This window comes from Alligator mississippiensis, chromosome 9 (assembly GCF_030867095.1).
Source record: "Alligator mississippiensis isolate rAllMis1 chromosome 9, rAllMis1, whole genome shotgun sequence".
NCBI classification, from domain to species: Eukaryota; Metazoa; Chordata; order Crocodylia; family Alligatoridae; genus Alligator; species Alligator mississippiensis.
Window position 1 is genome coordinate 24,259,028 of NC_081832.1, and position 13,458 is coordinate 24,272,485.

A 13,458-nucleotide genomic window follows, 5' to 3' on the forward strand; every position below is an offset into this window, starting at 1 on the left:
TTCACATAACATATGCACCTCCTTACCACCCCACTTCTAAATTAGCCATTGAAAATTGGGGTGCATGTTTTAAGCAAGGAAATTGATTTCTGTGATGTAATGTTGATAGGGGAATGCTGGAATGGCAGCATGGGATTAAGCTTGGCTCAATCCTCCAGCCACTGGGAGTAAGGGTGGAGTCCATCCTCAGCTCATTCCCCATCCCCCTGCTGCAGGGCCAACAGTTATAGGTAGAACCTCACAGCTGCTGCTGAATTGGCAGCAGTTACACTGGCCAAGCAACAAGGAGAAGAGTGATGCTGACCATTCTCTGCAGCTGCTCTCCTAACGAGTTCCTGGGCTACACTTGGGTGCAGCTAGTCAATCAAATATCATGATTCCTACTTGTCAGTGGGTTTGAGATGGCCTGGTCTTGGTTTCAAGAATGAAAGACTCCTCAAATGTCTCTTTAAGAAAAAATAAATATTACTGCTTTCTATGCATGTGTCTTGTAAACAAGTAGCGACACATCATACAGTGTGCACACTAATCCACAACTCGAGAAAGATTTTCTTCAGAAAAAATTAGAAGCTACTTTTAAAATAAAACAGGGCAATGCCTGGATGATGATGATGATGTTTTGCAACTAGCAGATCAATAACAAATATGTATATATTTTAATACAAAGGAACAATCAAGATTTTAGAAGTCTATTATTGTTTTAGGACATATTTTGTCTATGTTGGTAACAAACCACACACTATTATCTGTCATTCATTATCTACTTGGGAGGGCTGTCAGAGGTACCAGCTTTAAAAACAATTCTTTCAATGGGACCTCACTGTCTTCTAACACTCACACTGACACCACTGACAGAAGTGCAGGGAGACCCCAAAGAATGCTGATCATGTAAATATTATCAGATGCTTATTTCCATGAGCACTCCCCCCACTGAAAGCAATCTGCCCTCTCAGCGCCACCTGGCTCCATTATGACATCAACTGTAAGAACTGAGCTGGCTGGCAGCAGCTCTGGCTAGGCTGAGTATAAGCCCAAAACCTTTGTTTAGGCTTTGGCTGCTCACACTATCTTTGACATTTGTGCCTTTTTCCTGCCTTGGATCCCAGTACCTCACTCCTGCTTACCATGCTATGTGTTCTGGATTCCCCGGCTCTTGACCTCGGAGCCTACCCTTGGCTATGACTTGGATATCAGACTAGGAACATAGCTTGGACTTCCTAGTTCTGACCCCTTTGTGCAGCTTAGCTCCTGATCTGTATTCCCTGCAGACTCAGGTACAGATTTAAATTTGCACTCCTCAAGACTGCTTATGCCACAATCTTAAACACTCTGACATTACAGTAAAACATTTCTAACCAGAGGACCAATAATTAACCACCTCCCCCCCCCATTTGCTGGAAGTAATCCTTCATAAAAACCTTTGCCTACAAGAATTTAATAACTTTTATCAAGAAAAATGTGATCAGCACATTTAATAAGCGTTTGTGTCTGTTCAGATGCAAATTAATTCATAAATAGATGATGTCTGACACTGCAATACATACCAACTACTGAAGCAGGTCTACGTGGGGTAGGTGGGGGGGGCCTAGAAGGCCTGGGAGGCCTGGAAGGTTTACAGTTTCCATTTGTGAGTAATGGCGAATCACTGCCATTAGCAGTCCTGTTTTCACTGGATCCTACATCCTCACTGCTTTCTACACCATTTGTGTTAGTCCTTTGTAGGAAGAGACAGAAACAAGAATTATCCTAGAAATGTATAGAAGATATCAGAACAGATAAATTAAACTATTAATACTTTAAATAAGAAAATTATTGAATATATTACATATTATAAACCTCTCATACAATAAAATTACACACAGAATATACATTGTTTGCAATGTGTCAGACAGGTAATAGGTAAGGAATGAAGGGGTATAAGAGGCCACATTTGGAGGAATGTATTATTGTAAACAGGAAAATACATGGGACTTAAACATTTGTAATACATTCTCTTTCTGCTGGTAGCTTTCTTGGGATCAAAAAGGTTTCATAAAAATAAGGCAATGAGTGAGTGATTCTCAAAAAATCATATCTGTACACTGGTACTGCTGGCTTTTAACATAACCTTATTAAAAAAGGAATTAAAAAAAAGTCACAGGAAACACTTATAGATTAATGCACATTACGTGTCCGGGATGTAACTGAGAAGATCCCCAAACTTGTCCAGACCTCCGACCACCACCCCATGCTACTCATCCACATGGGCACAAATGACATGGCTCGGAACAATTCTGGCCGGGTCACGAGTGACTACAGGGCTCTGGGGGATAGGCTCAAGGGTCTGGAGGCTCAGGTAGTTTTTTCCTCAATCCTCCCAGTCATGGGTCTCAAAGGGAGAGTTGTACTGAACAGGTCAGCAGAAGACTCTGGCAATGGTGCCATTGTGAGGGGTTTGACTTTTCTGACCACAGCCCGCACTTCAGGGAAAGAGGCAGTGGCTTGTTGAAGAGGGATGGCCTCTACCTCACCCTGAAAAGGAAGAAGCTCTTCTCAGCCATCCTGGCTGACGTACTTGACAGGGCTTTAAACTAGGATTGCCAGGGAACAGGTGGTCAATAAAGAGTTGTAGCCCAGGTCAAGACAACCACAGTATTAACAGGTTAGGTAGCCCAAGGGAACCCACTCCAAAAAACAGCCCAAGGAAAGATCATGTCCCAGCACACAGGGAAGCCCAGGGCTTCCCACAGCAGCCTTAGCTGCCTGTTCACAAACACCAAGAGTTTGGGAAACAAGCAAGAGGAACTGGCCCTCCTCCTGAGTTACAATGATTATGATTTCGTAGGGATAATGGAGACATGGTGGGACTCCACCTACGACTGGTCCGTAGGTATAGAAGGCTATATCTTGTACAGGAGAGACCCAGTTGGGAAGAGGGGTGAGGGTATAGCTCTCTCTATGAAGAAGCAGTACGCTTCCCTTCAAACTGAGTTTAGCAACCCAGGAAGGTGTCTTGAGACCCTCTGGGTTAAAATACGGGGGGAACATGGGGAAGGGGATACAGTTGTAGGAGTCTATTACAGACCTCCCAACCAAGAGGAAGAGCTGGATCAACAATTCAATAGGGAACTGGCTGAGGCTGCACACTCTCAATGTTTGGTCATCGTGGGGGACTTCAACCTCCCCGACATCTTGTGGGAAGAGCACATGGCCAAATCTGACCGGTTGTGTCACTTCCTTGCTTGCACTGATGAGCATTACTTAACGCAAGGGGTATACGGGTTGACTAGAGGAAAGGCACTGCTGGATCTGGTTCAGGCCAAAGGGGATGATCTGGGTGAGTGATCTGAGGATCAAGGGGAAGCTCGGTGACAGTGATTACTTTCCCTGTCCAACGCAGGGTGTGCAAATGTCTCAGTAAAACAGAAATCCTCAACTTCAAGAAGGCTGACTTTCAGAAACTCAAGAGATTGGCAAGCCAGGCACTAAGAGACCATGGCCCCTTAGAAAGGGGAGTACATGAGGAATGGTTGTTTCTTAAAAACACCATCCTCAAAGTACAAGGAAAGTCCATTCCATCCTGCAGGAAATGCAGTCAGCAGGCTGGGGAGCCCCTCTGGCTCAATAGAGAACTTCTGGACCTCCTGAAACTAAAAAGAGAAGCCTAGACCAGATGGAAAACAGGAGTCATCACCAAGGAGGACTACACAGCACTAGCCCGCATCTGTAGAGAGCAGACCAGAAAAGCCAAGGCTTGGGGTGCATCAACAGAGATTTTGGGGGCCAATACTGATAGCTTATATTTAAGGAGACATATTGCCGATACCGATTCGATTTCCGATACAGCTGCCTCCAGCAAGTAAAACTGGTGTGGTGGAAGGGGGGTGGGGTGGGCAGATCAATACCCCTAGTGGTGAGGGACGGGGCAGGGGCAGGCGCTGCCCAGGCAGGGTGGGGGGGCCCAGAGCCACAGCTCTTGGGGGGTGAGGTGGCTCCTGCCACTGCTTCCACCCTGGGAGGACATGGGGGTGTGTGCGCCACCTGGATATATGCAGGGCAGTGCAGGCTACAGCCAGGGCTGTGTGGGGCTCTTCTTTCATAGTAGCTAGGGTCAGGAGGGACCTGAACAGATTATCTAGCCTGACCCCCTGCCGCAGGCAGGAACGAATGCTGGGTTCACAAGACCCCAGACAGGTGATCGTCCAACCTCCTCTTGAATTTGCCCAAGATAGGGGTGATGACCACTTCCCTGGGAAGTTGGTTCCAGATTTTGGCCACCCTAACTGTAAAATATTGCCTTCTGATCTCTAACCTAAACCTGTTCTCCATCAGCTTATTACCATTGTTCCTCGTCACCCCAGGTGGTGCTGGGGAGAAAAGGGCTCTACCTATTTGCTGTTGATCTCCCCTGATGAGTTTGTAGGCAGCCACCAGGTCCCCCCCTCAACCTCCTCTTGCTGAGGCTGAACAGGTTCAGGTCCCTCAGTTTCTCCTCATAGGCCCTGTCCTGCTGCCCTCTCACCAAGTGGGTGGCCCTCCTCTGGACCCTCTCCAGGCTGGCCACATCCCTTTTGAAGTGTGGCGCCCACTACTGGACTCAGTACTTCAACTTCAGCCTGATCAAAGTTGCATAGAGGGGGAGTATCACCTCTCTGGACCGGCTTGAGATGCATCTTTGGATACATGACAAGGTATGGCTGGCCTTGCTGGCTGCGGTCTGGCACTGGCGGCTCATGTTCATCTTGGAGTTAAATAAAGACGCCAAGTTCCCCTTCTGCCTCTGTGCTTTCAAGAACGGAACTCCCCAGCCTGTATGTATGCTGTGGATTCCTTCTCCCAAGCTGCAGCACCCTGCATTTATCCACATTGAACCCCATCCTATTCTCATCTGCCCACTTTTGTAGTCTGTCTAAATCTATTTGCAGCCTCTCTCTCCCTTCAAGTGTGTCCAGCTCACCCCACATCTTAGTGTCATCAACAAACCTGGACAGACTGCTTTCCACCCCCCTCGTCCAAGTCTCTGATGAAGATGTTAAACAGTGTGGGCCCGAGGACTGAGCCCTGGGGTACCCCACTGCTCACATCTCGCCAGGTTGAGTACAACCCGTCCCCACTACTCTCTGGGTGCGCCCCATCAGCCAGTTTTTTACCCATCCAACTGTGTAGGCCTCAATGCCACAGTCGCTTAATTTATTGATGAGGATGGGGTGACAGACAGTGTCAAAGGCCTTCTTAAAGTCTAGAAAGACTGTCCATGGCAACACCATCATCCAAGGATTTAGTTACCTGGTCATAAAAGGCAATCAGGTTGGTCTGGCAGGACCTGCCTTTGATGAACCCATGCCGATTGCTCCTGAGCATGATCTCCCCTGCAGGCCCCCCACAGATGCGCTCATTGATGGTTCTCTCCAAGATCTTCCCGAGCACTGAGATGAGGCTTACAGGCCTATAGTTACTTGGGTCCTCCTTCCTCCCTTTCTTGAAAATTGGGACATTAGCCACTTTCCAATCCCCTGGCACCTGGCCAGATGACCACAAATGCTCATACAGCCGGGCCAAAGGCTCCGCGATGACCCCTGCCAGCTCCCTCAACACCCTTGGGTGGAGGGCATCTGGATCTGCAGATTTAAAAACATCTAGCCCCTCCAGAAGAGAGATGGGCTTGGAGTGGGTGTCGGCAGCACTGCGAGGATGCTGCATCCATCCCAGATTTCGCTTCCGTTCCACTCCTTGCGTTACAGCCACCAGCTGCCTGGCAGTGCTCCGGCTCAATTACGGGCTGGGAAGAACGGGGGCTGTGGCTGGTGGCGGAAGCACTGGGAGCTGAACAGCAGTGAAATTTTGGATGGATGCAGCATCCTCCCAGTGCTGTCAGTGCCTGCTCTGAGCCCAGCCCCTGATAGGAAGAGCCCTGCGCAGCCCCGACTACAGCTTGCCCTGCCCTGTGCAGATCCAGGGCCCTCCCGTGCTCTCCTGGGGTGCAAACAGTGGCAGAAGCTCCTCCCCTCCCCCCACATCTCCACCCCCTCTGCAGCAGCACCTGCCCCTGCCCCCTCCCTGACCATGGGTGTTGATCAGCTCCCTATGCCCTTTCCCCTTCCACCACATTGGACTGACCAGCTGGAGGCAGCTCTCCATACTGCTGACTCTGCTCCTTGCTGCCTGAGTGCTGTGCTGCAGTTGCGTGCAGCATGAGCATTTATTGGCCAAATTACCGGCCCCATCGGGCTGATATCTGATACAGTGAATTTTCTTTATAATCGGTAACAATCTGATATTGGACCAATGTATCAGTGCCACCTCTAGCCAACGCAAAAACCAAACTCACGCTAGCCATGGGAATCAAGGACAACAGAAAGTCCTTCTTCAGTGGGAAGTCAGAGGAAAAACAAAGGCAACATTGAACCCCTGGCTAAAATCAAACGGGGCAGCTGATGTCTGATGCTCAGGAAAAGGCCAATCTCCTAAACAATTACTTTGTGTCGGTCTTCTGCCTGTCCAAAGGGGTCACCCTGTCAGACAGGATGCAAAGCATCCAGGGGGCAGGAAATGGGCCTACAATTGATGTAGATCAAGTAAAGGAACATCTCAAGAGGCTCGACATCCACAAGTCCACAGGCTCAGACAGAATGCACCGAGAGTCCTGAAGGACTTGTACATGTCCAGATTTTCTAAGTAGTTCCTAAACTGTTCCTTCACAACTGAAGGCTGCTCACCTCCTCCCCAAACTGTGCTGTCAGGTGCAGTAGTCTGGGAGCTAACTGCCTGTGAAAACTGAGGCAAAGAAGGCATTGAGCACTTCTGCCTTTTCTGCATCCTCTGTCACAAGGCTGCCTCCTCCATTCAGTAAGGGACCCACACTTTCCCTGATCCTCCTTTTGCTACTGACATACTTGCAGAAACTCTTCTTTCTTACCCTTAACGTCCCTTGCTAGGTGCAACTCCAGTTGCACTTTGGCCTTCCTGACTTCATCCCTGCATATCCAAGCAATGCTTTTATATTCTTCTCTAGTTATTTGTCCAAGTTTCCACTTCTTATAAGCTTCCTTTTTGTGATTTAGTTTACTGAAGAGTTCCAAGCTGGTTTTCTGCCACACTTGCTAGTCTTCCTGTTCATCGGGACGGTTTGTTCTGGCACTTTCTGAAGTCCAGGGTCCTTATTCTACTGCTCTCCATCCTTCCTTTCCTCAGGATCCTGAACTCTTACCATCTTGTGGTCACTGCTGCCCCAGTTGCTTCCCACTACTACATTCCTCATCAATTCTTCCCCGTTTGTGAGTAGCAGGTCAAGAAGAGCATGGCCTCTAGTTGGTCACTCCAATACTTGTACCAGGAAGTTGTGCCCAACAGTCTCCAAAAGTTTCCAGGATTGCCTGTGCAGTGCTGTATTGCCCTCCCTGCAGATGTCAGGGGGACTAAGGTCCCCCATGAGAATCAGGGCCTGTGATAGGGAAACTTTCACTAGCTGTTTGAAGAAACCTTCATCCACCACTTCCTCCTGGTTTGGTGGTCTATAGCAGACCTCCAACATGACATCATCCTTGTTCCTTTCCCCTCTGACCCTAACCCAGGGACACTCAACAGGCCTATCTTCAGCTTTATATTGAGCTCTGAGCAATCGTATGTCAAGTGTAACTCCTCTCCTCCTCCTGTCTGTCCATCCCTACTTATTAAAATGACAAACATATTCAATTTAGAACTATTGCTTGTAGATGCACTTTCTGAATGTACCATAAATAGATTTTAAAAATGCATACTGTAAAATAAGATCATCTAAATAACATATCACTTAAAAACTCAAAAGAGGTAAGGTTTTCCAAGTTCTACTCACATTTTAGAAGATGCCTTAACTAAATATTATGAGAAGCATTTCTTAGCTGCTTACAAATTGCTGAATTTTTCTTTTTCATCAAAAATTATAGTTTTTGAGATTTGTAATAACTATAAGCAGTATAAGAACAAGTGAGTAAAAAAAACCAAGTCCTATACCTTGTTTCATTTCTTGTTCTAGAGCTATCATTCTGTGTGGGACCTTAAACAGAAGAAAGAAAGATAAGAAATATTTTATGTTATTTAGTGCAACTTCCAAGACCTAAAATAGTCCTTAATACTCAGGTTCATTTCTTATGTGGCTGTAAAAATGTCTGACAAATCTATGTTCTAGTCACATTTTAGGCTTTTGCTAGTGAAAAGCAAGAAAAAAATACCAGTAACACCTTCTTCTTACAAAGTATAACACCACATAAGATGGTCTGGTATTGTTCAGTACTGCCAACTATACAATGTGAAAAATTGTAAGAAAACATAATTTTTGTTTCTTATCTGATCCCTTTGACAGTCTCAAGCAGCCTTCTGCCTCCAAACTACTCTGCTCCTTACTTACTCTCTGGCTGAGGGTACGTTAGAAGTCAGGGGAAAAAGCTGAATCTTCCAGAATGTTTCCTTCCTCCTTTGTGGATTCCTCTCTTGGTGACAAACCTTGAGCTGGAGCTGTTGTTTTGCTTTGCTGGGCTAGCTCTCCAGTGCAATCCTAACCTGGTTCCTTTTCCTTTGCCCCAAAGGTTATTTCGAGTCAGGAATAAGAACTATAGGCAGCTGTAGCACGTGGCCAATCTATAAACACAACAATGCCTATTGGCCTCAAACAGAATTACAGTAGCCCAGCCTAAATTTTTGAGCCAGTTTTACATGGCACACCAAAATAAAGAACTTGTGATAATTTGAGTTACTAGTACCGAAATGTTTATTACAAATATTTGATTTTCATAGAATTAGAAAAATAATATTAACAGGAGTCATATAGGAATGTAAACCCAAATGTAAAATAGTATGAATTAAGCAGCCCAAACAAGCAAATAACTGTAATTCCAATAAAGAAAATATCTTAAATAGAGAATAGTGCCCAGTATGGCTACTTTGCAGACAAAAAAAAAAAAAAAGCTGCGTTTTACTTTAAACTCAGCGTGGTCCTGCACTGAGTCCAGTGCAGGCCCAGAAGAGGCTTGGATTTGGCTCCCCCAATGTCTGTACACATCAGGCACTTTAGTGGGGTTCTTTTGGCCCTTTTATTTAATAGCTGACTCACTCGACTTTAGATAAAAGCGCCAAAAAGCCCCGCTGAAGTGCCCCATCTATAGAGATGCTGCGAAGCCGAGTCAAAATAACATGCTGCTTCTTCCAGTAAAGCCTTTTTGTTTTTTAACATCTGCAAGCAGCCTATATAACTACAACTGTATTCCATTTGTTTGCATGTAAGAATGTGCCTTCATGATTATATGACATTTATAGTTAAACAAGTGCTCATTCCTCAACAACCCGACATCATTTGACTGTGCAGTGAAATTCTAACACTAAATGTGTGACTTCACAAATTATCTGTATAGATGAAGGATGGCAAATGTTCGGTCTGCAGAGTGCTCCACTCAACCTCTGGTACTGGAATGCCAGAGAATTTAGGGGTGGATTTAGCAGGGGCCTGAGGCCCTCTGCAGTATCCAGAGAGTTCTGCTAAATATGGCTGTTGGTGGCAGGAGGGCGAGCAAGGGCTGTGCTGATAAAGCTGTTCTGGCCCAGTGGCCCCTTGGAACCGTCACTGCTTAGTTTGCTGCTGCAGCTACCACTGGCTTTACCAATCCAGCTTGTGAGGAGCCCTATGGTCTGGATCTGGCCTGAAGCAAGGGGTAAGACTGACGTGGTATTGACTTAGGATCAGACAGAAGAAGCAACAGCAAGACTGGGAAGAAAAAAAGCTCATTTGAGAAAAAGATCCACAATAAAGTGTAACTCAATGTATATGGAGAAATCACTATCAAGGAAGAAATGTAAAATCAAAGTAGAGCCCAAGCTAAAAGATCCAGGATCTATAGCTCAATAACTACATAGAACTCTTAACATCTTTGTGTAGTCCAATCCACTAAAAAAAGATAAAAATTGGCCATATTGTGTAAGTCTGCATTTCAACAGTAAGTTGACTTTTTCCTCTTTCTGGGGGGAGCAGGGGGTGCTTTTACTTTTCAGACTCTCTCTTTTAAAAGTTTTCTCCATTGTATAAAAGGTCTTTAACAAATCCTCTTAATCATACCAGTGAACTACAACAATTTAGATACCATCTATTTTTCCTGTACCTAGTAACTTTTAAAAATAAGACTGACTTCTGCCAAAATCTTGAAGTGACTTTCTAAGGTACAGAAAGGGATCTTTGATTATATGCTTGCCTTGTGTGAAAGACGAAATCATTAATACATTTTACAAAGCATATCAGAAAGTTTTTTTGAAGTAAAAACACCTAAAAAGAAAAGTGCTATCTAGAATCTTAGTCAATTAATCCACTTCCAACATTAGCAAGTGAAGAGGAATACAGTAAAGCAGGATAAATTATGTGAAGTTGTATGCATCAAAAACAGAGGAAAAATAAATGTTAAACCTATCTATTCAAGACTGCTAACTTTTACCTGAGCCTAATTTGCACAAAATGAACTTTTCCAAACAGGAGATCTTACAACATCTAATCTCCTGTGAAATATGAATTTTCATTTCCATCTAGGAGAAATTTTACAATCTTTGCATTCCCCTATGCCTGATGAAGAGTGAGTGTACCCGAAAGCTTGCAAATAAAGAAATATTTTTGCAAATATCTAGTTGGTCAAATAAAAGATATCACCTCTACCATGAGTTTTGATTCTATTTTCATATGTATTTATGGCTTATTTATCATGAACAGTTATGCATAAAGTCTAAGGTTGTGTTGAGATCTATTTTTCCCCCTTGTCTTCACACTTCCAAACCCAGGTTTTGATTTTTCTCTGGAAAGCAGAAATTCTTTTCAGATCTAAGAGTTTAACACTAGTCTCATTACTCTAGTAGAATGAACCAACTGTAAATCTTACTTCTACACATTTCTAAACAAAAAAACCCATAAGTAAGTGGAGATTTAAAGGTGGAATTTTCATGCAAAGGCCGTTTTGGAAATCTACCCTGTGCTGCAACAGACAGTTTTTATATAGTGAAAGTGTACTCTGAGATAAAGAATTCAAATGGGGCTCCATGTTCATAACCTGATTGTTGAATCAAATATGCTAGATGCCACTCCTTTAAGCTCAGCTGTAGCAATCTACATCATATGTCAATAATAACAAAAGTTGTGGAGGCCAAATCACACCTGTGAAGGAAATCACGCCCAGTGAAGGAAAATGGGGTATGCTAGTTAATAATATAGTAATACTCCCTTTTTCCTTCATTGGACTTGGCATAGGTGTGACTGATGGGAATTTAAACAATTCTGTAGATAAAATGGAAAATAATTACTCTCTCAAACGTTAGCTGCATAGCTGTGCTGGATTAAAAGAGTGAAAAAAATTGAGATTTTACCTTTTGTCTCTAAAGCGAACAGATTGGAACCTGAACACATACAGAAAAAATCTGAGTTGGGAAGTGTCATTTTTACAGTATCATTCAAAGTAGAACTACTGGGCTTAAATTACAGCAAAGGAAATTGAGGTTGGATATTAGAAATAATTTTTCATCTAGGAGAGTGGCTAAATGCAGGAACTGATTACCTGGAGAGACTGTGGGATCTGTCACTGCAACTTGAGGTGAAAGTCAGAAAGACATTTTTGTAGGATGGTTTAGACAGCTGTTTCTTGCCTTGAACAGGTGGTTTGGACTAGATGACCTACTGAGCTCCCTTTCAACAATATGATTCTAAAACTGCTAATATCTAATTCCTAAAGAATTCAGAAATTCTTTCATGTGTTGGGTTGAACTTTTCATCTCATCTCACCCAGCAGCAAAGTTTATTCACTTATATTCCTACTTCAGGTTTAAGCCAGGGGTAAGCAACCCAGGGTAAATGTGCCAGAACGTGGCACAGGAAAGCATTTTGCTTGGTGTGTGCGCCTTGGGGTGGATAGTGGGAAAAAGGGCTGGGCTGCAGTGGCTCTCCTGCCATCTGCCCCTGGCTTGCCAACATCTTACAAGGCAAGGCTGTGGTTGTTTTTGGCATTGCCAAAAAACATTGCCAATCCCTCTTTTAAGCTGTTTCTGACATGCTGTTTGAAAAAATAAGTTAATGTCTCTATCCTATTTTAATTCCTCTCTTTTCAACCATATATTTCTTTATTTATTGGATGAGTGCTGTGCTTGGGAAAGCAAACGTGTAAAAGCACCTGCTGAAAACAAATGTAGTGCAGAAAGAGACAATACAAGTTTCCTTCTATAATTCTATGAACATACCTCAACTCTACCCTGCAAATACCATACAATTTCAGTCTTTGGCCTTTCTACAAAAAATTCTAATAATAGAAACAATTTTATAGTTTGCTTGTAACAGGTTAAATGGGAAGAAGGACAAGGCTAAACTTATCTTAATTTGTGAGGGAGCTGGTCAGAAGTAACAGGTAAAATGTTGGTGGCTTAATTCTCTGACTCAGTTTTCCTATAACATTTAAATGGAAACCGAAATTAACGTGACATCTGTTTGCTTCCTTTTGTGTATGTTTTTGCGGAAGCAGCACACTAAACATTTGCCATATTTAAACAGACTAGCCATCCATCTAGTCTATAACAGTGGAGGCCAACCTTTTTGGCAGGTATACTCCAAATCAGCCTCACACCCTCCCCAAGTGCTACTCTGATCCCTTTCCCCTGTCCAGTCTGCTGCTGTTTTGATTCCAGCTGTTCTCCCTGCCCAATTTGCTGCTGTGCTGCCTGTCCCCTCCCAAATCTGCTGTGTTCCACTAGTGCCAAAAGATGGACACCCCTAGCCTATAACATAGCCTCTTACAGCAGCCAATGTTGGACTCCTTTGATGAATAAGCTTTTCATAATGGTCTTATACCATGTTATGCAACATGACAGGGGGAAATCTTATGCTTTGGACATGTGTTGACAATAATTATCATTTGCTTTCTCTTATATAACTGTAAACGCTTTTATTCTTCAAGGTTTTTAGTCTTTAAAAAAACTATACTCCAGGTACTGGCAGCTGACAAGGTCAACAACACAGTGAGAATGCAGCTTGCATCCCCTCTTTTAGCATTCTTTCAAGAAAGCACTAAATATAAGTCCTTCATGAACAGCAGCTATTGTTTTGACTAAACAATAACAAAGTGGGGATTTTATTTAGAAATATTTCACTTAATTTAGAAACAGATTTTTAGCAAAGCTATAACTGTAAAGTAAAATTATACAGAGATTAAAAATTATCTATATCTGCTGAATATCAAAAACACAGTATACTGTATGTTAAATATTATCCAAATTCTGCAGCACTGTACTATGGCAGGCTGCAAAATCTACAGAAACTTGAGGTACACTTAAATAATATATATTTAAAAAAAATTAGTATGAAATGAGCAATTTGGTACTTTTTTGTGTTATTTTGATATTCAACTCAATTTATTCTCCATTACTTCTTTGATATAATGTCACAGATTAACTTAGTGCTTGACAACTACATTGTAGAAGAAGTTGGGGTGAGTT

General features: G+C 43.5%; 1 protein-coding gene across 4 annotated transcripts in view; it reads right to left on the reverse strand.

Annotated features, from left to right (window-relative positions):
- Positions 1-13,458, reverse strand: part of ITCH (itchy E3 ubiquitin protein ligase) — a 162,614-nt gene that overhangs the window by 52,969 nt on the left and 96,187 nt on the right. For 3 of the 4 annotated variants that reach the window (XM_019484673.2, XM_019484672.2, XM_059733245.1), the window contains 3 exons: positions 11,347-11,376; positions 7,969-8,011; positions 1,545-1,714 (listed from right to left, as the gene is read on the reverse strand). In XM_019484673.2, coding sequence (XP_019340218.1) covers positions 1,545-1,714; positions 7,969-8,011; positions 11,347-11,376 — 243 coding nt within the window. The remainder of the gene's footprint in view (positions 1-1,544; positions 1,715-7,968; positions 8,012-11,346; positions 11,377-13,458) is intronic. The other variant, XM_014609641.3, reaches the window with a different exon arrangement.